Genomic DNA, 22,101 nt, shown 5'->3' on the forward strand with positions numbered 1-22,101 from the left:
CTGTAGCCATGGCCTAAAGCACAGTTTATTGTCAGTTCTTATGATAACGCAGCTTTTAAGGGGATATAGGGGTCATAGATGTGATCCAGACATTGGGTCGCCAAAGTTCAAAATATTACGCTTGCACTCACTGACATTCTTGACACACGCAATTTGAAGGCAAATGACAAGAAATTTTGGAATATAAAAACTCAAAGTCATTGAGCCATGGACTCCACTGCAATCAGTCACAGATTAGTTAAAAATTGCTGGATTTATTATGAGGGTCTTATGAACAACTTTTGCCAGTAACAGCAGGTTCTGGTTAAATGAGTTGAAACAAGAAGAAAGTGTATGAACAGGCAAGGGTCATGTTGACTCCTGCAACATGCTGTACAGTACCTGTTGCTGGATGAAGGTCAAATCTACTTATTTCTGCTGAACTATGGAACCATGAACTATGGATTTTTTGCTGTAATGTTTAAAGTGGACTCTGTTGTGTAACTCTGTTTTTGTTGGGGCAAAATACATAACATTCAAATATGGAATATTTATTGTTTGTTGGTTTGTTCAGTAAAGCCAAAAACAAGTAAGACCACAGGGCAAGCACAATAAAATGCTACCACACATAGGGGCATAGTTAGGGACGTTTAGAGTGAGTGTTGGAGACAAATAAAGAAACACAGAAGAACAAAGTCTCAGCCAGACACAAAATAACTACTGTATATGGTAACAAATACATATTCAGCTTTTTGGTATGAGTGTGCTTACTATCACTTTTAAGTTGTAGGTGTATGGAGGGCAGACATACAATAATAAATGAGATTTGTTTTATTAAAGTTTATGAAAGCACATGTATGCACTTAACTGTTCTTGCTGACAACGCTGAGAGGCTCCATACTGTAATTTGGCTTGTGGGTTATTGGTCATATTTTCCACCTGTTGGTCGACTGCGAACATTTGCTGGCAAGCTGCATATTCTAGCCATAGTATTAGGAGTGGCCATCCATCCCATAACAGCTATCACACATGTCTGAGCCACTGCGCTGCTGTCACCCTGCTCTGTGTTCGTCAGAAGGGATTTGTGGTATATCTCTACACACATAGTACTCTGCCATGTGGTTCCAGTCTAATCCAGCAGGCGTGTGGTGGCATCAAGGAGGTGAGTCACACAGAAACCTGTGTCGTCCTTAGTTCTGAGCAATTCCTTTACCTCTACCCAATAAAACCCTACTGGTTTAGCTTCTTTGTTGTAGTGGAAAAATAATTATTGTTACGCAAGCTATCTCAGTAAAGAATGATTTTTGAGTGACAGAAAGAACAAATGAGCCTCGTGACCCAAAGAAAAATGTGCTTTATTATTAACACAGTAAATGACACCTGTACCTCAAAATGTTAACTAATATTTAACTAATACAAAGAAACAAGGGGCACTAACCATATAATAACAATTATTATTATTATCATATAAAATTTGAGACAAGCATGTATAAATATATCTATATAAACACTTATTTAATCTCAACACTTCCGATTTTGTTGTTTGTTATTTTCAAAACAAATAAATCATTCTTTCAGTCATCAATATGGTCTCTTCCTTGTTAATCACTCAATTTCATTTTTATCAATTTGAATTGATTACCTGTGAGAAAAGGTGCATGGGTTACATTTCTTATGTCATATTTGACCCCAGGATTTAGAATTTTCTCTCTCTGTCACACACACACACACACACACACACACACACGCACACACGCACACACACACACACACACACACACACACACACACTACAATACAATATTGCTACTGCAATAATGTTAATACCGTTACCACATGTGTCCTGCAGATGGCATCATTGGCCATGTACATTAGTCTTTATCAAGCCAAATATTACAGACATTATCATTTTACTGGTGAAATATTATGCTTGGCATCTATAAATCCCTGAGACTCTTTTAAAAAGACCAGCAGAAAAAAATCTTTGGAGATCACACCATTCATGACACAATGACATCTATAACCCAGAATGATGTTCTCTATATTTGGCCACGCATACTGTATTTGGTCATAAAAGACCAGTGAAATTGAGTCATTTTTATGTTTTCCCTTTTATTTCCCATATTATTATCTCGATAATAATAGAAGCGTATGCCTCTTGTCAGGCCATCATTGTAAATAAGAACTTGTTCTTAATTGATTCTGCCTGGTTAAATAAAGGTTAAATAAAATAAAAAATGATACGTTTTATTCTGCTCAAATTTTGTCAAGTTGTCATTCTTGATTCAAGTTGAGTGAACTAAACTAATCACTGCCTCTATGGTACCGTGTGGTATTTGTTTTCACCAGATAGATATCAGAAATATGTAACTACACTGTAGTTGAAGTAGTTTCTTAAAGAATATAGTGCAAGTTTACAATGGATCCATGTGTGAAGCAAAGTGAAACTGGCAAACTGCATATCTGTAGGTTACAATGCTTGTGTATTCCGATATGTATGCACAGGCGCAGCTACAGGGTTGTAACTCTCTGGGTGTCAGCAATAGAAATCCAGCCCATGTTTATGTTTTTCATCCGAGGAGTTGTTGGGGTGGTCGGAGTCAGATTTAAATACAGACCTTCTCTGGAGCCCAGGGCTTTGATGCTGGGTGGAGGAGGAGGCTTCATCTGGAGCCTGAGAAGGCCAGCCAGGAGAGGCACTGCCAGAAACGGCCCAGCCATGGAGGTCTGAAGTGAGTCTTGAGTCAAAAAGAGTCTCCTTCATTTGCTGGTTTTCCCTGGTTGCTGCCTGCCACACCACCTCCAACTCCTCCTCGACCTCCCTGGAGGAGTGAAGAGAAAAGAATAAAGAATGAAGAACAATGAAGTCAGTCTGTTTATCTAAATGAAAATTAGGTATTTCCTTAGATCATCATACATACACAGTTAATATATTGCATATCTACATATCTACGGTCATACAGTACATCACTGTGGCTGAATAATGTGATCAGACTGATTTAAAATGTATGTCTTCCTTCTCATACAGTACAGTGGAAATCCTGAGTCATCAGTCATCACCAGTGGGCAAATCATTTAAACCTATTCTGTCGACATGCTGCATTAAACTAATCAGCAAAAAGAGCACAGGCATCATGGGGACAAAGTGATCCCAGTAGCTCACTCACACTTTCACATGCACAAGACTAAAAGTCTTTCAGGTTGCCCTCTTCCCACCACTCCTCACTTATCCAAATACACGGGGCTGCTAAGAATACAACTGCATGCACAATCTCCTTTCCCAATCAGGGAAGAGGCAATTCACACTATGACTGACAGTGTTCAAACATGGATTGGATTAAAATTTCATACATATTTATCTCTCGTTGCACTCTCTCCCTCACTCTTCTCACACACACACCAAGCTTTTTCTTTAGGAAATCAGTGTCTGACAGGAACAACACTCACCTTAATGTTAGAAAGCGTCATTCAGCTAAAGCACAAGAGCACTTCACTATCAAAATGAACTCACCATGGCACCATGCAGGAGAAATAAGTGGAGTGTCTCTATATAAAGCAGCAATCACAGCTCAGACGGGTTGTTACACTGAATTCAGATCATATGGGAATAACTGTCATAGGAGAGTGATTGTTAGAGCCTCAGACTGGGAAGTGCACACTCCATTAAACACTTCCTGCCAGCGCAACATTTTAACAGAGATAAGAAGCCTAATCAGCTGCATGAAGATGTAGTGATGCTGAGTTTCATTGTCTCAAAATGTAAATGTTGAACGATTGTAGTGAGTAGCCTTCCAAAATTTACACAATGTGACTGCAATAATCATTTTAACCTGTAACAAGTGGTGTTTGTTATTTTGTCTAACCATGATGTAAGTTAGTAAGTTACTTGTCTAAACCAGAATACTAGAAGAGCAATAATGTATTGGTTCCTGTCAGACATCTGTTAATTTACTGCCTCTCTGTTTCTGCACTACATAATGTACTGAACTGATAATTAATTCTGCTCATGTGCTACCTCACATTATATTTACAGTTGTTGGCTGCTATTTCTAAGTGCAAGTAGAACAAAATGTGAGCAGTATGTGTACAGTGGTGGACTAACAACCTGATATTTCACATAGAGAGGAGGGGAAAAGTCATACTATGAACAATAAGCCGTGCATATTCTCATTTGTCCCCAACATACTATGAACAGAATTACAGATCCACACAGCACGTAATTATCTCTGTGTGTCGTTGGCTGACGCAGTAAAGCTCCTCGATCATGTGCTGTTGGTACGTCAGCACCTGGTCTGGACGCAGTCAGCTGCTCATTACAGACGATGGAGCATTATGATGGATTGATGTCAGTCGGCTACATTTTTGTGCAGATGTTCATTGCTCCCAGTGGGTGAATCCTAAAAATGTAATCCTGCTGTGATACTTCCCATGTACCAGGTTGCAGTTTTCACTTGAGTAGTCATTTCAGTAGTTTAAAGTTCATTAATTATCATTTTATCCAACCATACAGTTGGTATCGCAAAAATCTACCTGGTCACATTGTTACATTATGTCCTTATAATTATAAATATGAGAAGCACCAAAAAGGGGCACTTTCAGTGGTGCCCAGTTTATTAAAGATGATTAAGGAGATACACTTATGACAGTGATCTCACAAAGTGGTGCCTCTAAACTTGCACTGGTATAGTCTAATGGACTTTAATAGATACTTTTGCTTGTTGAAAATGATCCGATAATGTTACTTGATCTATGTAAATGTGGCCATGTTTCTTATTCAGATATGAGACAGACACGTGAAATACTGTCAGAATAACATTAAGTAGTGCAAAATCTGAAAGCTGCCTAAATCACAAGGAAATAAAAACTAAGAAGTCAACAAATTCTGGACCAAACTTAAACAGTGATTGGTTTCTGTCCCAGTCAAGAGGTTTTAGTTGCCAACATTTAAACAAACCAGAAGCTGTTGTCAGTAGCCAAAAGTATAGCATCTTGTTAACGTACAGTATGTGAAGAATAGTTGTTGATGGGGTTTCAGTGACCCTGAGACAACAAACTCATTCTGAGTGATCTCGTCTTTAATTTAAGAGGTCACTTCAGGTGATGGACAGCAAAGCATTTTTCTTCTTTTCTGAGCAAAGACCATCGCAATTTTCACCGTCTGCTAATTAACTTCAACCCAAACAGCTTGCACATACACGTTACCCATGGCAACCACATTCAGACAGACAGAAGATTCAGTCTGAGTAACAAAATAAACCTTGCAGCTGTGAGAGAATGAAAAAGCAGCAGAGTAGTGTGTTTCTGTGATTTGATGGGAAAGCTGTGGCGACCACTGGGCCACACAGCTGCAGTCTGACCTATAGAGAAAGGCTCAGCAAATGCTCCACCAGACCAGTAATCTCCATTACAATTATAGCTTCAGTAAGAATCAGCCATCTCAGGATTTGGTCTGCCACTCTGAGCTGTTATTCTGAGCTGTGAGGTTTATAAGGCAGCTCTGTCTGTGAGACGGCCACAGGCAACAACACTAGTGCTAGCATTTACCATCTCAATTGTCACTCCAAGAAAGCCTTTGTCCTTTTGTTCCATAACATAAGAGTAGAGGGTCACTTCTGTACAAATCCTCATACACTTAATTCAGATCCAGACAGATGTGGAATAGTAATATACAGTACTGTATAAATAACATAAAGTGAGACAGTTCCACAGTTCTCACAATTGAATTTTGTCAACTGAGATTTTTTTTTTTAGCAATAAAGATGTTGTCTCCTGGATTTATTCTCCATTGAGTATGTAAATGTGTTCTCTTTCTAACTCCGTTCGGTATCTCAGCCTATAGGAGAGCGCTCTCAGCGGTCGATTAAGGAAGCTCCAATGACACCACGTCTGTCAGAAAACAGACCAATGACAGCAGTGACAGGAGAGCCCATCTCTCCCCTTATAAGACACTGCAGTCACTGAAACCGGCATTCTCGCTTTCTTCCCCGCGATTACTTTCTTGGAAGCGTACCTCAGCTCGATCGGATCCGTATTCCCGCAAATTGCCCACTAACTGGACCGCGTAGGTGACCGTTGCCGGGCGCGGGACCGCGGCTATCTTGTCGACGAGGTTAACCTCCCTATTTTTTCGTTTGACCCAGGACGGTTTTCGCGTCGCGGCGGACTTTCCCGCCTGTTTCGCAGGGTCACTCCTGTAAACGGGTGCCGTGGTCAGCGTCGGAGAGGCTAGCTAGCAGCTCATCCCTCCTAGCCTGCCTCTTCCCGGGACTGCGCTAACGCGTTAAGGCGAGCACATTCCCGTTAGCTTGCAGCTCACCCCTGTAGGCTCCCACACCGCTCGCACTCCTGCAACTCCGTCAAGGTGGTTACTAAGGATCACCGTCATGGCTTCCTCCTCGGTGACCCAGGATACCAGAGATGCTGGCGGCAAGAAAAACAAAGAGGCGCCCTCCCGCTCTTGTCCAGCGGCGTGCGGCTCTTATGTATCGGGCAGAGACGGTCACCCTCTCTGCATCGTATGCATGGGCATCAGCCACGCAAAGCTCGCAGTTGCTAACCCCAACTCATGCGCTACCTGCTCCGGCATGTCGTCGAAGACGCTGGAGAGGAGACTGCGCGTGGCAGCCGCCCCCAACGCAGACCCCCCGCTCTCTGCCTCCTTATCGGGAGATGCGGAGCCAGCAAAGCCTCCGTCTCGCAGCTGGGGGGATATTGCGGACACGTCTGATTTCCCGCCGCTGCTCACCCAGCTCGACGAGGACATTGTGATGGATGGCCTGGCCGACGAGGATGACGACGTGGGCTCGGACATCCTCGCCGAGGATCCGGAGGACGACGACGACGACGCCATCCTCCCGCACCAGCCATCCAGATCCCCCAGCTCCCAGAGCGGGACGGCTCCGACCCTCTCTCCCGACGTCAACCTCTATGACGTCTGCAGGCGTGCTGCGACCAGACTGGGCCTCGAGTGGCCAGCTCCCCAGGCCGGCCAAGGCCCCGAGAGAGACCTGTACGACGGCAAAGTCCTCCCCACCTCGCTGACTGTTGCCAAACAGCTCATGCCCATGGTGCCAGCCTGTCTCAGAGAAGTTAAGCGCTACTGGGATAAACCCCTGAGACACAGGGTGCCCGTCAAGGGTTTTTCAGGTCTGGATATCCAGGGCATGGAGGAGCTCGGGCTCTCTAACCCCCCACCGGTGGAGCCTTCGGTCGCCTCGCACCTTCACCCCGACCGCCGCGCGACCATGTCGGCATCCGGCCCCTCTCTCCCTGGTAAAATGGACAGGCTCACCGCCTCCATGTACCAGAAGATCTACAAATCCTCAGCCCAGGCTGTTAGGGCACTCAACGTCGTCACCCTCCTTTCTGCCTACCACGCCGAGCTGCTGGTCGACATGGGCCAGCAGCTGGACTCTGGCGCTCCCAACCCGGCTGTGTGGGAAGAGATCTGCGTCACAGCAGATCTCATCCTCCGCAGCTCTCGGGGAGCTGTCCAGGGTAGCGGCCGCTCCATGGGTCTAGCTGTAGCAGGTGAGCGCTCGCTGTGGCTGAACCTGTCTAGCCTGGCAGACAAGGAGAAGCAGGACATCATGGATGCGCAGTTTGACCCTTCAAAGGGCTTGTTTGGTCCCGCCATTGAAACCATGAAGCAGGCGTGTGATGTCAGAAAGAAGGAGGGAGAGGCTTTCAACCTCTGCCTTCCCCGCAAACCCGCTCCCCGCCCGCCGCAGCCCTCTCGCCAGAGCTTCGCTGCGACTGCCAGAGGTCGCCAGCCTCACACTCGGTACGTCAAGCCCGAGGTGAGAGCAGAAAATCCCGAGGTGAGAAACCCCAGATCAAAACCGTGGGGCAAGCAGTCTTTCGCCGCGGCTGCCGCGAAAAACCGCCCTTCCCATCCTCCTCCTGACGGGAAGAAGAGGCGGGCTACCTAGCGGGTCGCCTCATCACACAGGGGGGATTTCGTTTCAGCACCACGAGGTCCCTGTTCATCTCCCCCCCCGGGACAGACCCACCGGCCCTCCCTCCGCCCGCGAAACGACGGAGAGGGCACAACAGTCACGTCTGTCCCGAAGCTCGCTGCGCGGCGGCTCGTTCAGTTTCCCCGACCCGCAGCCGCTTCACTTCCCGGGCACATGTTCCCCCAGTGCCCGCAATTTCACCCCCCCTCCAGCCCAGTTCAGGCCTGGAAGGCGGGGGTTTTTCTCTGTTCCCGTGTGGCCACCAAGCACAGTTTCACCACAGTGCACACCACATGTTCCCCCCACAAATAAAGAAAATAAAAACTCAGCTGTTGCAGCCAGGCTCATCGCCGAGGGCACAGCTAAAAACAAAAAACAAAAAACAAAATATAAACCCGAATCAGAGCCCCTTATCAGGGCTCGTCCCGCCGCCGTCACGGCTGCTCTCTCCTCCAGTAGAGGGCGCTGTTGCTCCGCTCTCCAGCCGGGCAGAGAGGTGGCAGGCTGCAGCTGTCCATCCCTGGGTGCTGAAGACAGTTCTCAGGGGTTACAGACTGCAGTTTGCCTCTCGACCACCCAAATTCAACGGCGTGTTGGTTTCGGTCGCAAGTGGGGATTCAGCTCAGGTTTTGGAGGGAGAAATCTCCTCCCTGCTGAGCAAGGGAGCAATAAGAGTCGTACCGGAGGGAGAAATCCAAGAGGGTTTCTACTCCCGGTATTTCACTGTTCCAAAGAGGGGAGGGGGACTGCGCCCCATCTTAGATCTTCGTGTTCTGAACAGTTATCTCAGGAAATACAAGTTCAGGATGCTCACCCTCACGGTGCTGTCGCGAGCTATACGTCCAGACGATTGGTTTACTTCAATCGATCTCCAGGACGCATACTTCCACGTTCATATTTATCCTGCACACAGGAAATTTCTCAGGTTCGCCTATCAGGGCATAGCCTACGAATACATGACACTTCCATTCGGACTTTCCCTGGCTCCGAGAGTGTTTACAAAATGTGTGGAGGCGGCTCTAAACCCTCTGAGGGATTCAGGTCTGAGAATTCATTCGTATATAGACGATTATCTTCTCTGTTCACACTCAGAAGCTCTGTCAACACGAGACTCAGCCACGCTCGTAACTCATCTCACAGATTTGGGTTTCAGAATAAACTATACAAAAAGTTGCCTGACGCCAACACAGCGTATAGAATATCTGGGCATCACAATCGACTCCGTCCGCTTCAGGGCCACTCTGACAGACAGACGGAGGGAAAAGTTTCACCTGTGCCTGTCCCTCTTCAGCGAAGGACGCACGGTCGCGTTCAAAACATGTCTCAGCCTGCTGGGCTTAATGGCCTCACTCCTGGCTGTAGTCCCACTTGGACTACTGAAAATGAGAGACTTTCAGCGGTGGGTTGCCGCGTTACGTCTGTGCCCCCGACGTCACCGCTTTCGCCCCGTTACGGTGACGGCATCCTGCCTCGCTGCTCTCAGCCAGTGGCGAGATCCAGCACTCCTCAGTCAAGGAGCTCCGCTCGGATCTGTGTCACAGAGAAAGGTGATAACCTCAGACTCGAGCCTAACCGGCTGGGGAGCTGTTCACGAGGGCAGATCAGTGAATGGAACGTGGCCATTACAGCTCCGCTGCGCACACATCAACTACCTGGAGTTACTGGCGGTGTTTCTAGCTCTGAAACATTTCCTGCCTCTTCTCCAGGGCTCTCATGTCTTAGTGAGGAGCGACAACTCCACGACGGTGGCTTACATAAACCGCCAGGGTGGGACTCGCTCCCTAAGGCTGCACCAACTGGCTCACAGCATAATAATGTGGAGCAGTGCGCATCTGCTGTCTCTGCGCGCGACGCACGTCCCGGGCAGACTGAACACAGGAGCAGATCTCCTGTCAAGAGGAAATCCCGTTTTCGGCGAATGGGTCCTCAACCGCCAGGTGGTGAGACAGGTATGGGAGAAATACGGCCAGGCTTCCGTAGATCTCTTCGCATCGCGGGCAAACGCCCAGTGTCCTCTGTTCTTCTCCCTGGCGCGCGACGATGCACCGTTGGGTGTGGATGCGCTGGCTCATCCGTGGCCAAACGCGCTACTTTACGCGTTTCCCCCTCTCAGTCTGATATCTCCCACTCTAGAGAGAGTGAGGGAACAGCGTCTATCCCTCATCCTGATAGCCCCCGCTGGCCAGGGAAACACTGGCTAGCGGAGATAATCCAGCTGCTTTCAGCAGAGCCCTGGCCTCTTCCGTTACGCAGGGATCTTCTGTCCCAAGCGAACGGAGAAATCTTCCATCCTCACCCAGAACGCATAGCTCTTTGGGCCTGGCCCGTGAGAGGCTGAATTTAACTGCTGTTGGCCTGCCTCCCAGAGTGGTGGAGACCATACAGGGTTCCAGGGCGTTATCCACACGCTCACTTTATAACGCTAAATGGTGTGTATTTGAAGACTGGTGCAGACTGAGGAATATTATTCCGTTTCAGTGCTCCGTGTCAGAAGTGTTGTGCTTCTTACAGGACATGATGGACAAGGGGAGAGCTTTCTCTACCATCAAGGTCTATCTTGCTGCTATCTCTGCTTGCCATGTTGGCTTTGGGAGAGATACCGCCGGCCAGCATCCGCTAGTGCGCCGCTTTATGAAGGGTGCACGTCGGAGACTGTTTGTTTCCAAACCTCTCTTCCCTTCCTGGGACCTCTCCTTGGTGCTCGATGCCCTGTGTCATCAGCCATTCGAGCCACTGAGTGAAATTGACATGAAATTGTTGTCACTTAAGACCGCATTGCTTTTGGCTTTATCCACAGCTAAGCGAGTAGGTGAAATGCAGGCTCTCTCTGTCCACCCGTCTTGCCTACGGTTCTCTCCAGGTCTCGATAAGGTCTGCCTTATCCCCAACCCTTCATTTATGCCGAAAGTGATTAATTCATCTTATCACTGTGCTCCTATTGAACTCAGGGCTTTTCACCCACCGCCCTTCTCCTCCTCTGAGGAGCAGAGGCTGAACTCCCTCTGCCCGGTGCGCGCTTTACGCACGTACATAGAGAGATCAAGGAGCTTCCGGAGAGCTGACCAGCTGTTTGTGTCCTGGGCTTTATCCCACAAGGGAAAACCCATTTCACGGCAACGGTTATCTCACTGGATAGTTGATGCTATCAGATTAGCATATGAGAGTAAGGGTTTACAGCCCCCGAGGGCGTTAAGAGCTCATTCAACTCGGGGCACGGCCACCTCATGGGCTCTGTTTAAAGGAGTCTCTATTGAGGAGATATGTAAAGCCGCAAATTGGGCTTCACCCCATACTTTTGCCAGGTTTTACAGACTGGACGTGACAGCACCTTCACTGGCTCATTCTGTCCTTCAAGTGGGTGCTGTCTAATTTACACCTCGTTTTTTATTAACTGTTGGAAGATCGGCTTCGGAAAGCTTGGTGCAATTCGGGAGTTGTATAAATCTCCTATAGGCTGAGATACCGAACGGAGTTAGAAAGAGAACGTAAGGTTACTCACGTAACCCCGGTTCTCTGATAACATAGTGAGGTATCTCAGCACACTCCCCTCCTTGCTTACGCGAGGAAGACGCACGCTTGAGAATGCCGGTTTCAGTGACTGCAGTGTCTTATAAGGGGAGAGATGGGCTCTCCTGTCACTGCTGTCATTGGTCTGTTTTCTGACAGACGTGGTGTCATTGGAGCTTCCTTAATCGACCGCTGAGAGCGCTCTCCTATAGGCTGAGATACCTCACTATGTTATCAGAGAACCGGGGTTACGTGAGTAACCTTACGTTTTCTGTGTTACTAAACTGAGGTAAATTGGAGTAACACTATGAACAGCAAACAAATCAGCAGTTGATCATTTCATTGGGTTAAAGAAATGGCATCTTGATGCCAGTTCCAGCTCTATCAAAGGGCTAATGGGGGATGATCTATGTGAGCTGAGCCTTGAGAGGCTGGAGCATAGCAATAAGTACAAAGCACATACTAGCTACTTTTACAAAGGTCAGTAAACACAATAATCACTATCCATCCCTATTGGTATTATGTGGTGTTTTTCAGTGTATGTGTTCCTCAAAGTACTGTAGGTACAAGTGAGTTCTAACATGACCCTCATGAGGAATATTGGACATGTGTCCCCTTCCCAACCTGCTGATTCTGCTCTGGCAGCATCAGAATCACACCTGAATCTGATGGGAAACCAAGCGATAATCAAGATCTACTAGAATGTGTTTTCTGCTTTCATGAGCTTTAGCATTAATTATGCATGAGGTTCCCAGTGTGTTTGCCATTTAAGTAATGTCAGCATTTTTACACTGCTTATTTTCCAGCATGTCAAAACAGGAGAGACTAAAACCGTGTTTCACCAAGCTGAAACTATTTTAGTACCGTAACAACAATTTTATCCTGCATAATGGTCCTTTTCCCTCATCATATTTTAAATCAATTACAAATGGAACCCACTCTTATTTTACAAAATCCTGTACAACTGTTATATTTTATATAGCCAGTAGGTTAACCTGTTGTAAGTGACTTCTTAAAGCAGAAGTAAGCGGAATTTTTGTGTTAATATATAAGTCTTAAATAGTTTTATCTTCCTTACATAGAGTGTTTGGTCTGAAACACGGGTCTGTCAGTCACTCTGCTCTGCTGTAAGCCGAGGAGAAAAATGTTCTTGTATCCTACAAGCTTTATCCAATGAGGAGAGAGAACGGCATGAAGGGCTGTGTGTGCAGCCAAGGGATGCGCGTGAATGTGGTGACGTAGGGACGAGGACCAATAGATCCATGACGAGGGCGGGGGCTGCTAACTCCATCGGCTGACAAGAAGTTATGGTGCGTTTAAGGCAACCCGTAACTCGTGTTTTTCCGACCTGTGAAGTCGTACCAGTTCGATCTGGTACGAGTTCACGGGTCGGAAAAACACAAGTGGTCGTTATAGTGCACTTTCACAGGCAACAGGTCGGAAAAACACGAGTTACGGGTTGCCTGGAACGCTACAAAGTCGTAAGTCGTTTCAAAAGCCTGCCTGGAACGCAGCATTAGCCAAAACGACCGGATCGCTTACTTCTACTTTAAACTATTCTCCAAATTATTAATCCTTTCAACCCGTTTCAACCTGTTATAATGTGTCCTTCCAACAAATGTTCAACTCATTCAGTCCCACCCATTCTAAATTATCCAAAATCCTTCTGAATGTGGATGTGCACGTGTCTTGTGCATTTTAAAAAATCGTAATATTCTGCAAATAAATTATATAATCACATCCTCAGCCAGGTGACTGTTGCACACAATTAAACAAAGGTTGAGCTATTTGTTATATTAAAATGAGGATACAATAAAAACTTCAGTTATGAAAATCACTGTTTGCTCATATAAAAATATTGCTCTTTGTTTTCATGGCTGGTTATGGCGGGAGACAAGACGGCTTTGGGGTGGGTGGGTAAAAGTGATCTGAGGTCTCAATCCCCTCCTGTGCTCCTGGAAGGCTCAGGCAGCGTTGCTTCCCTAGAGGGTACAGGGAACTCAGCAGGCAGGCGGCAATCACAACCTATCAGCGTCTCTGCCGCTGGTGCATGGGCAGAATACAAAGCAGTGGATCAGAGAGAAAAAAGAATGAGGCAGACATGGATTTTTCCTCCATGTGGAGGTGAGAAGTTTGACTTCTCACCTCCACGAGTTTAACAGGAGAAATCTGGATTCTCAACACCACAGGAGCTCATCCACAACTGCTACACTGACTACACAACGACTGACTACACACTCATATTGCACCAGGCTGGAGGTCAGTCAGGGCTTCAGCCACATGTATCATAATGACCTACATGGTCCAAGGGGAGGGTGCATGGTTGGCAGCACAGCATGACAGAGCCAGTAGGTTAGTAGTGTGAGTGGTGTGCGTGTGTGCGTGTGTGTTTGTGTGCTTTGTCATTAAGATGCCCTCAGAGCAGAGCAGGACAGGATCTTCTAACAATCTGATTAGGTAGCTTTCATTTGATAGCAGCAGGCAGCAGGCCCGGAGACTGAGCTAAAAACAGCCATACTAACAGGGGAATAAAGGGGAAGTGGTAGGTTGTTTCAGGAGCAACAAAGTACCCGTCTGGGTTTTTCAAGGGTGTCATTCTGTCGCACTAAAAATATCTGGGAATAATCCCTCCCTGAAAATCAGCCATAACTCAAACTGTTGTATACGTGACTTCGTTCCTCCCATATCCAGGACACCAGCTTTACCATTTCAAATCAAACTATACCGGTAAACCCACTTCCCTCACCAGTACAATTCAATTAATGCAATAGTCCGGCCTTATTACTATTAACATACAGCCTTCATTTACAAGATTGCTCTTTCTGTCTTGTCTGGGTGCAACTACTACCTCAAATACAAGAAAAAATACACAAACACATACAGTATGTCATAGCCCAGGCACAATGAGCAAGACAGAAAGGTACAGTAGGCCACACAAGTTTTAGAGTAAATTAAACCCCCAATATATATTTGCTACTAAGATTAAATCAATACAGTAGAAGTGATGTGTGTAATGTGTGTGTGTGTGTGTGTGTGTGTGTGTGTGTGTGTGTGTGTGTGTGTGAGAAAGAGAAGCCATATATGTCACCTGGGCCCAGCTGCATGACATCCTACTCAGCAGCTTCAACCATAGGCAAGGACCCTACAAGTGACTGCCAGCATACACACAAACAACCCACAAAAGAGTGGGAGGCATCGTCACACTGGTATTAACAGATTTACCAAAAAACTAAAATTGCCCGTAAACTTGTGCTATTTGTCACAGGAGGGGGGCTTTCTCTGTAATTCTAAAGTACAATGTTTCAGGCACCACTTATGCAAATTCTGTTGAAAAGTGCATGTGATTGTTCCTCCTCCACAATCACAGCATCTGTGGATGAGAATACAAAGTGAGGATTGGAGGATTAGTAGAGAGGGCTGCCCCTGAGGGGGTTTTAAGAGAATTTTAGAATGAAGCTGTGTGATCTGCTGAGTCCACAGGTTTCCTGAGATGTCAGCATCTGTCTCCTGAATCCACACAGAGTAGAAATGGACTGTATAAAGACGGAAACTGTGCAAACAGACACACAAAATGTATGAATGTATTGTGTTGTATGCTATTTTGTGTAGAGCTGAATTGAACAGTATATAAACCACAAAGAACCGTGTCTCATAGAATTTTTTCCTACACAACGAAATTGCAAAAGCGTAAGGTTGTGTATAAAACATATTTCTGACTGGAACATAGTTTATATAGATATAATGCAACATATTATCTGGTGAGTCATAAAGGCATTAATACTGAATATATCAGTAAAATGATCAGCTGACCATGTAATACATCCATTTTAAGTAACAGCAGTGTTATTAAACTAGTTTACAGCTGTGTTGAGGCATTTGTAGCACCTAGTTCAGGTAGGAGAAAGATTGTGGCTTTTCAATAAATACTCAACTATGTTCATCATGTTATGATAAGGCAGGTAGCATACAGCGTTTTTTTCAGAGCTTCTTGCTTAAAATAGACTCATCTGGATAAGGGGGGTGAGAGTGACTTATTACTGTAATAAAGTTGCAGGCTGCACAAGCAAATCAATACAACTCACTAGCGCTGAGGGGAACTGTAGAGTCAGGTGTTGATTATCCCTGCAAACCCCTCTTACACACATTATATAGAAATACTGATTGTAACTATGGCAGCTTTACATTTGGCCATTGGTGACCTGTGAGACTGTATTGGGAAAGACGTAGAAGAGTAAAGTTCAGCATTTTTGTGCTGCTGTTTCTTCTCTCTTTTTAAGTATATTTTTTGGCGTTTCCATGCCTTTATTAGATAGTACAGTTTAGTGAGACAGGAAATGGGGAGGCAGAGAGAGGGGGAATCACATGTAGGAAAGGGCTGCCCGATGCGGGGCCACCTGCAGCAAGAAATGTAGCCTCTACACATGGGGCGCCTGCTCAACCGACTGCGCCCCCGATTTTCGGGGTAACCAACTATCTCAGCAGATGTTAGTCAAGCTTCATTGCTGTATGTATATTCTTTTTACAAGAAACGATAAGAAAAAAGAAGAATGCTTTTAAAAAGGTTGAATTTGATAATTTAGTCTCGACATCTCTTTCTGTTTCATCAGTAGCTATTCAGTTGATGTGTCCTATTCTATCTCCACATACACCTTACTGCTGCCTCTTACCGCCTCGGGCCTCCCCCCCTCTTACCCCCCCTCCCTTTTCTTTTAAGCTTCACACACTATTGCCTCCCTCTTTGTCCTCGTCCTCTCATTCACACATTCTCTGCCTATCTTCTTCCCTTTTTCAGGCTGGCTGCCTTCTACCGTTTCTCCTCCACTCTCTCCTCCCTCTCCCTCTCCCTCTCCCTCTCTCTCCTCCACACTCCCCTCCTACCGTTTGGACTGCAGCAGTCTCTCCTCAGCCTCCTGTCTTTCTGTTAGCAGCCTCTGCAGGTGAAGGATCTCCCTCTGGTGAGAAGCTGTCCTCCCCTCCGCTGCCTCCTCCAACACTGCCAGTCTTCTTGACGCCTGCCTCCGGTACACCTGCACGCACAAACATACGCACACAGGAATGAGATGTGGAGTGTTTCTATGAAAGAGGTGGATTTACATGGGGGACAGCGCAGCAGAGACAACTGGAGTGGAGGAGGGGGTGTCACACACAGGACAAGGTGAGGAACAAAACACACACACACACACACACAACCTGCAGATCTTGCGTAGAGAGGCGAGTGTGAGTACATCTGTACTGCAACGCTACTGCATTTTGTGTCTATTTGTTTGGAGGGTTTGTACTTGTGTTTATGTGTACGTGTGTCCACAAAATTATAGGCTATATTTGAGTTGTTGTATCAACAGATGAGCAGCTGCTTTATAAAAGTTCATAACTAATGCTCTTAGTGCAGCTTGCAGACTCATACAAGTGGAATACATGTTTATTTTTAAGTTGACTAGTTTAGCCCAGTGAATGCTGTATAACAATAATGCCAATAAAGCAAAACGAGGGCAGGTAGAGTCAAGAGATAATCAATGGAAGACAACAGAAAAGGGCAAGAGAGGCAGGAGATGCACAAAGAGAAGAAGAGGGGAGATGCAGTGTGTTTCTGCTCTATGCTCTGCAGTTGGAGATGTAGAAATGAGAAAAACAAGATCTGAATAAAGACAGAAACTGTATGTGACTGCCCTCAGCGTTTATCAGAGTTTATCACCCTGTCTTCTTGGTAAAGGGTAAGAATACACAAGTTGCTTTGACTCTTTCACCTACAGTACACACCACAGATAGATTATTTGACACAGTGCACTGGAGCAGTTAAGTCAAGTGTTGTATGACTTAATACTGGTGATGACTGTGATACTGATTTATTTATTAAGCTTCTCCGCATGCTTTTTTTTAATCAAGCAGTTATGATACCACAGACAGTACTGTTGAGTTGCAATGGGCTTTATGCACAGCTCCACTACTTCCTGAAATAATCCAGCTCGTTTATTTCCTGTCTTATATTATTGGACAACCTGATTAATCCAGGTGTGTCTGACCATTGTGACTACTCAGACACACCTGGATTAATCAGTTTGTCCAATAATGTAAAACCCGAAATAAACGAGCTGGATTATTTCAGGAAGTAGTGGAGCTGTGCATAAAGCCCATTATCCAAACATGATGGGTTTAGGTAAAGAATATTTTACCCCCAAGTACTGCAGACTGTACAGAAAGTGACTGGAAGTATGTGGCTACATGTTGCTAGATGTGGCCTCTCTGCACGGAGGCTTTAAGAGAAATACACACTCACAACAGGTGTGAAATGTTTTTCTTTTCTTTAGAAAACCAATTCCAACCAGGACTCATGTTTCACTTAGTCTACCGTCCGTTTTGAATATATACACACGTGTGAGTGACGGACAGTTCTGTACTTTTTTCTTTCAGGCCTCCCTTTAAAAAGACTTGCCTGCCCTTTTCAGGTCACTTCATCAAAGATGGTGGAAAAAAAAGAAATGAACTGCGAAGAACAGACTTGAAAGCTGAGAGAATGTCAACACGATGTTTTGCTCTGTGTAAAAAAGAGCTGATGAATAAGGAAGTGGGGTTAAATTAATTTTCAAGTTCCACATGTTGTTAGCCGAAGTGTTGAGGCAATGTCACCAAAGACAAATTAATAAAAGAACCAGAAGCAACATTAATAAGTAATATATGAATTAACTATGAAATAAATGAGAACAAGTACAGCTATTGTGCGAGTTCACACTTTACCCATCACTATACTAAATTAATTTTATTTTGAGATGAACAGTTGAAACAAATTCAAGCTAAGGGTAAATGGTATAAAATAAAGAACATAAAAAAAACATCCATTAACAAGCATCAACATAATCAATTACACATTTAAAAATGCATGAATAACCTTCTACATCATAGTTGACAAAAATCTGTAATATGTTCTTTCCACACCATCCCATGCATGATGAGCAAGTCATCACTGGCACATGGCTGGATGGACTTTTGTTCAGCCGTCGGGAAAATTAAAATGCAAAATGAAGCTGATGTGAATGTATAAATGATGTTTGAATACAGATATCAGAACCATATGTTCTGAACAGCCAGCCATATGGAGCGGTCACCTGAGAAATAGAAGCTATAAAACCCAGTGCCAACCCTGAGCATATCATTCATTACATACTTCCTCTGTGAAAATATTTGTTACAGGTAGCGGGCAAGCACTGGTAAGATGTACCTCACTGCTGTTTGAATGTACAGGATGTCACAAATCATAAAATGGATTAATTTGTCTTTTTTTGTCTATTGGCAGACCAAATTATGTTATAAAACACAGCCTGGATTTTCATTTGTTATGATTACTTCTCTGATGACATTCAGTGGTATTTGGCATTTATTCTCATAGCAGCACGTTATGATCACATTTTGATTTTGGCATCCACCTGAGAAAATCTCTTTCTTTACTGACTAACAGAGATTGTCTTTCTATTAGTGCTCGAGCATTGGTAGTTTCACGCAATAAATACACTCTGTGCATCATCAGACCAACACCTGTAAATATTTCAGAGATTGTACTTTCTATTCAGCCAACCTCTGTGTAGCTGTTGCTCATTAACTGCACACCATGGTTGATGGTTGCTTGGTTTCCACAAGTGTGTGTGATGTAGGAGAGGCACAGACTGCAAGCAGCGTTTCAGAGACAGATGCTGAGAAAGACAAGAATGATTCAGATGCATCTGGGCACAGAGCTCAGAATCAGACTTGACGTAGCACGAAGAATTAAATTAGTGCTTAAAAATAATCAGCATATGGCTACAATTGAGAATATCAGTATTAGTACATACTGTACATGTAACATGCTATTTAATTTAGCTGTGGCCTCACTGAAGTGTTGTAACCATAGACTGTAAAAAGAATGGACGTAGCGTCCGTGACGTCACCCATTGGTTTTGGGGAGTCATTTTTGTGACTCAAATATGGCGGCCTGAACAGCGCCATGTTGGATTGGCCGGCCGAGAACCCGCCCACTGGCCTCGAAGCAGCCTGTCTCCGGAGCTGCTCGGACCTGTCACTCAACGTTTCCGCACCCGAATTGGCCAGAGTTTTAACCTTATAACAGTAAAACGGTAGAGTTAAAAAAAAATTCACCCCCCTCAGAGTGTGTGCGGGGGTAGAAACTATCGATTGAGACGAAAAAACGTTCTGACACCAGGCTTTTAACATGTTTACTGAGGATGTAAAGTCGGCGATTTTAACATGGGGCTCTATGGGGAATGCTCCCTTCTGACACCAGCCCCCAGAGGAATTCGAGGGGATTGCAGTTTTTTGAACGCGGAAGTGAGCTTCACTTCTCAGACCGACAACTGCCCCCTTGGTTGTAACCCTCCTCTGCAAAGGGATGTCTAGGTGATAATTACATGACAGAATATGGCTTTAGCCCCCGCCCTGCTGTGGTTGACAAAATTAGAGGTCCTTTATGGAAAATGTGTGATTCTTGATATTAGGACATATAAACAGAATTGTCAACTGTCATCAATAACAATAGGTATTTACTCTTAGCTCTTCTTCATGAGCAAAAACTGTAACCAACTATCTCAAGCATGTATTGACAAAGCTACCAATGACCAAAATAAGTAGTACTGTATGCTGACCAATATAACTTGATAATGCAATCATTGCAAATCACTTGGAAAAAATATATAAAAATATTATGGTCCGCCCTCACTGTCCATGAAATTAGCTATTAATTCCTGTTTTTTTTCCTACTGTAGGCTACTTAAGAAAATGAATCAGACATAATGTGTAATACTGAGGGTAGCTACATTCAAGATTCACTCAGGAAAAGTTTGGGAGCTCAGAAGCTGCAGCAACAACATTACATTTAGGCTTGTTAGAAACGTATTACTTGGCCAGCTACAAGCCTTAGCGTTCAGTATGGCCCTACGTCTCTCCCAAACTAGCATGCTAATTCCCATGCAGCTCAGCGCTCAATGATGAATGGAAACGGTCTCATATTTTGAAGAACTATGATCTGGAAAGTAAATTGCCTGAATCTCCATCAACTCCTCAGGGAGGCAGTGGGGTGCCAGCATCAGCCCAGCTGAAGCAAGTGACATTTAGCCCTCACAACAAGCTTTGGAGCTGTAGCCCAGAGGCTGAGTGACCTTCTCCACCCAATAACAACAATAACAACTAAAAATTCAGAGCAGACAAGTATTTTTCATATACTGCCTCCCAGTGAGGGACTGTGGCTGTATTAGAAATGCATTTTCATTTTTTTGTTAACACTTCTCTCCAGAGATTTCACTGAGCACTGTGAGCAGCACTGTCTTTTTATACTCACACCTGAGAAGCTTTCAGTAAAAACACCAAATGATAACTAAAAACCTTTCCGCAGGGACTGGGATTTACTGCCAGACTCAGACACTTTTCTCCTGTATCAAAGAAGACATTCAACTATTTAGTCCTATTTAAAATGAGGACAGGGCCCCCTGTCATGTAGGAGGGTTTCACAAACAACAGCCATAATGAAAATCATGCTGTATATTGCATGAGTGCTTTATCTCTCTATGTATTATATGCTTTACATATAGAATTCACCCCCAGAGTCACTGGAAGGACATTCCTGTAAACCAACATACATAATTTGACTTAGATTATGTATCTGTCATCCTGACTCACTGCCAATAACTATCTCCTTGGGCAACCTAGATCCTACAGGTGGATACTGTGGGACAGTGTTGAATACACACAGCAGTGACTAACAGCACATTTGAGTTGTCTGCTTGATCTTGCTTGCAGGCTTCATTTTCTGAAATGAGTGGTCACCTGATTCTCTTGTTTGTGCAGTTGTTGTTGGTCCTCTGGGCTCTACCTCCACCTCCAAGTCCTGCCTTATGCTGAAATAAGATTTGTGCCACCGCCAACAGCTGCCACAACATGTCTGAATTCATGAGTACGTCTTGAGCCTCTGTTTAGACTACTTCATGTGCACCCTCTCTTTCATCTTCCAAGTTCCACCCTGCAATTATTTTGATTAACACCTTGCAGCCTCACTAATGCCATTCTATTTTATACACTTTACACATTCACAAATCCAGATGATGTTGAATTCGCTGTAGTAAAAACTCTTTACTTCAGCAACAAATTGGTGAGTGTGTGAACACATAAACCTTTTCTGCCTAAATGCAGTTGCAAAAATAAAAGACTTTACTCCTCCTCACCCATCTTAAAGCATTTAGTGAGACCCAAGTGAATACACTGACTGAAGCAAAGTATAGTTACAGTAAAGAAGGAAACAGTAAAGAGAGTGAAATTTAGCAAGCAAGACATTGCATGTTTCCTATAGGGGTGTTGACTGGATACTAGCTCTTATTGGTAGGTTTAATTCGTAGCTCAGAGGAACAGGAAAACAACACTAGTTGCCTTCTATTGGCCCAACACAGAGCACTAACGCGATGCTGGACAGGATCCTGTGGTATCTGGGGACATTTGTGTGAATAGATACAACTGGATGACTGTGAAGAAGGCTGGGGTTGAAATACAGCATTTAGTGCAGGTCCATTAACTTTTCAATGAAGGGTAGAAATTACAGTATTTCTCTACTTACTGTAAGCCAATAATGTGCAGCATAAAACTGAAGGACCAAGGAGAATCTAATTGCCATCACACACAAGGTATA

The 22,101-nt window shown here is 44.7% G+C and overlaps 1 protein-coding gene across 1 annotated transcript in view; it reads right to left on the reverse strand.

Annotated features, from left to right (window-relative positions):
• Positions 1–2,282: 2,282 nt before the first annotated feature.
• cep89 (centrosomal protein 89) overlaps positions 2,283–22,101 on the reverse strand; it is a 64,315-nt gene continuing 44,496 nt past the window's right edge. Inside the window, exons 16-17 of the mRNA XM_085767280.1 lie at positions 16,323–16,471; positions 2,283–2,801 (exon numbers count right to left, since the gene is read on the reverse strand). Coding sequence (XP_085623406.1) covers positions 2,516–2,801; positions 16,323–16,471 — 435 coding nt within the window. The 3' untranslated portion in view covers positions 2,283–2,515. The remainder of the gene's footprint in view (positions 2,802–16,322; positions 16,472–22,101) is intronic.

The sequence above is a fragment of the Trachurus japonicus genome, chromosome 3, assembly GCF_045865225.1.
Source record: "Trachurus japonicus isolate A0001 chromosome 3, Traja_1.0".
NCBI lineage: Eukaryota > Metazoa > Chordata > Actinopteri > Carangiformes > Carangidae > Trachurus > Trachurus japonicus.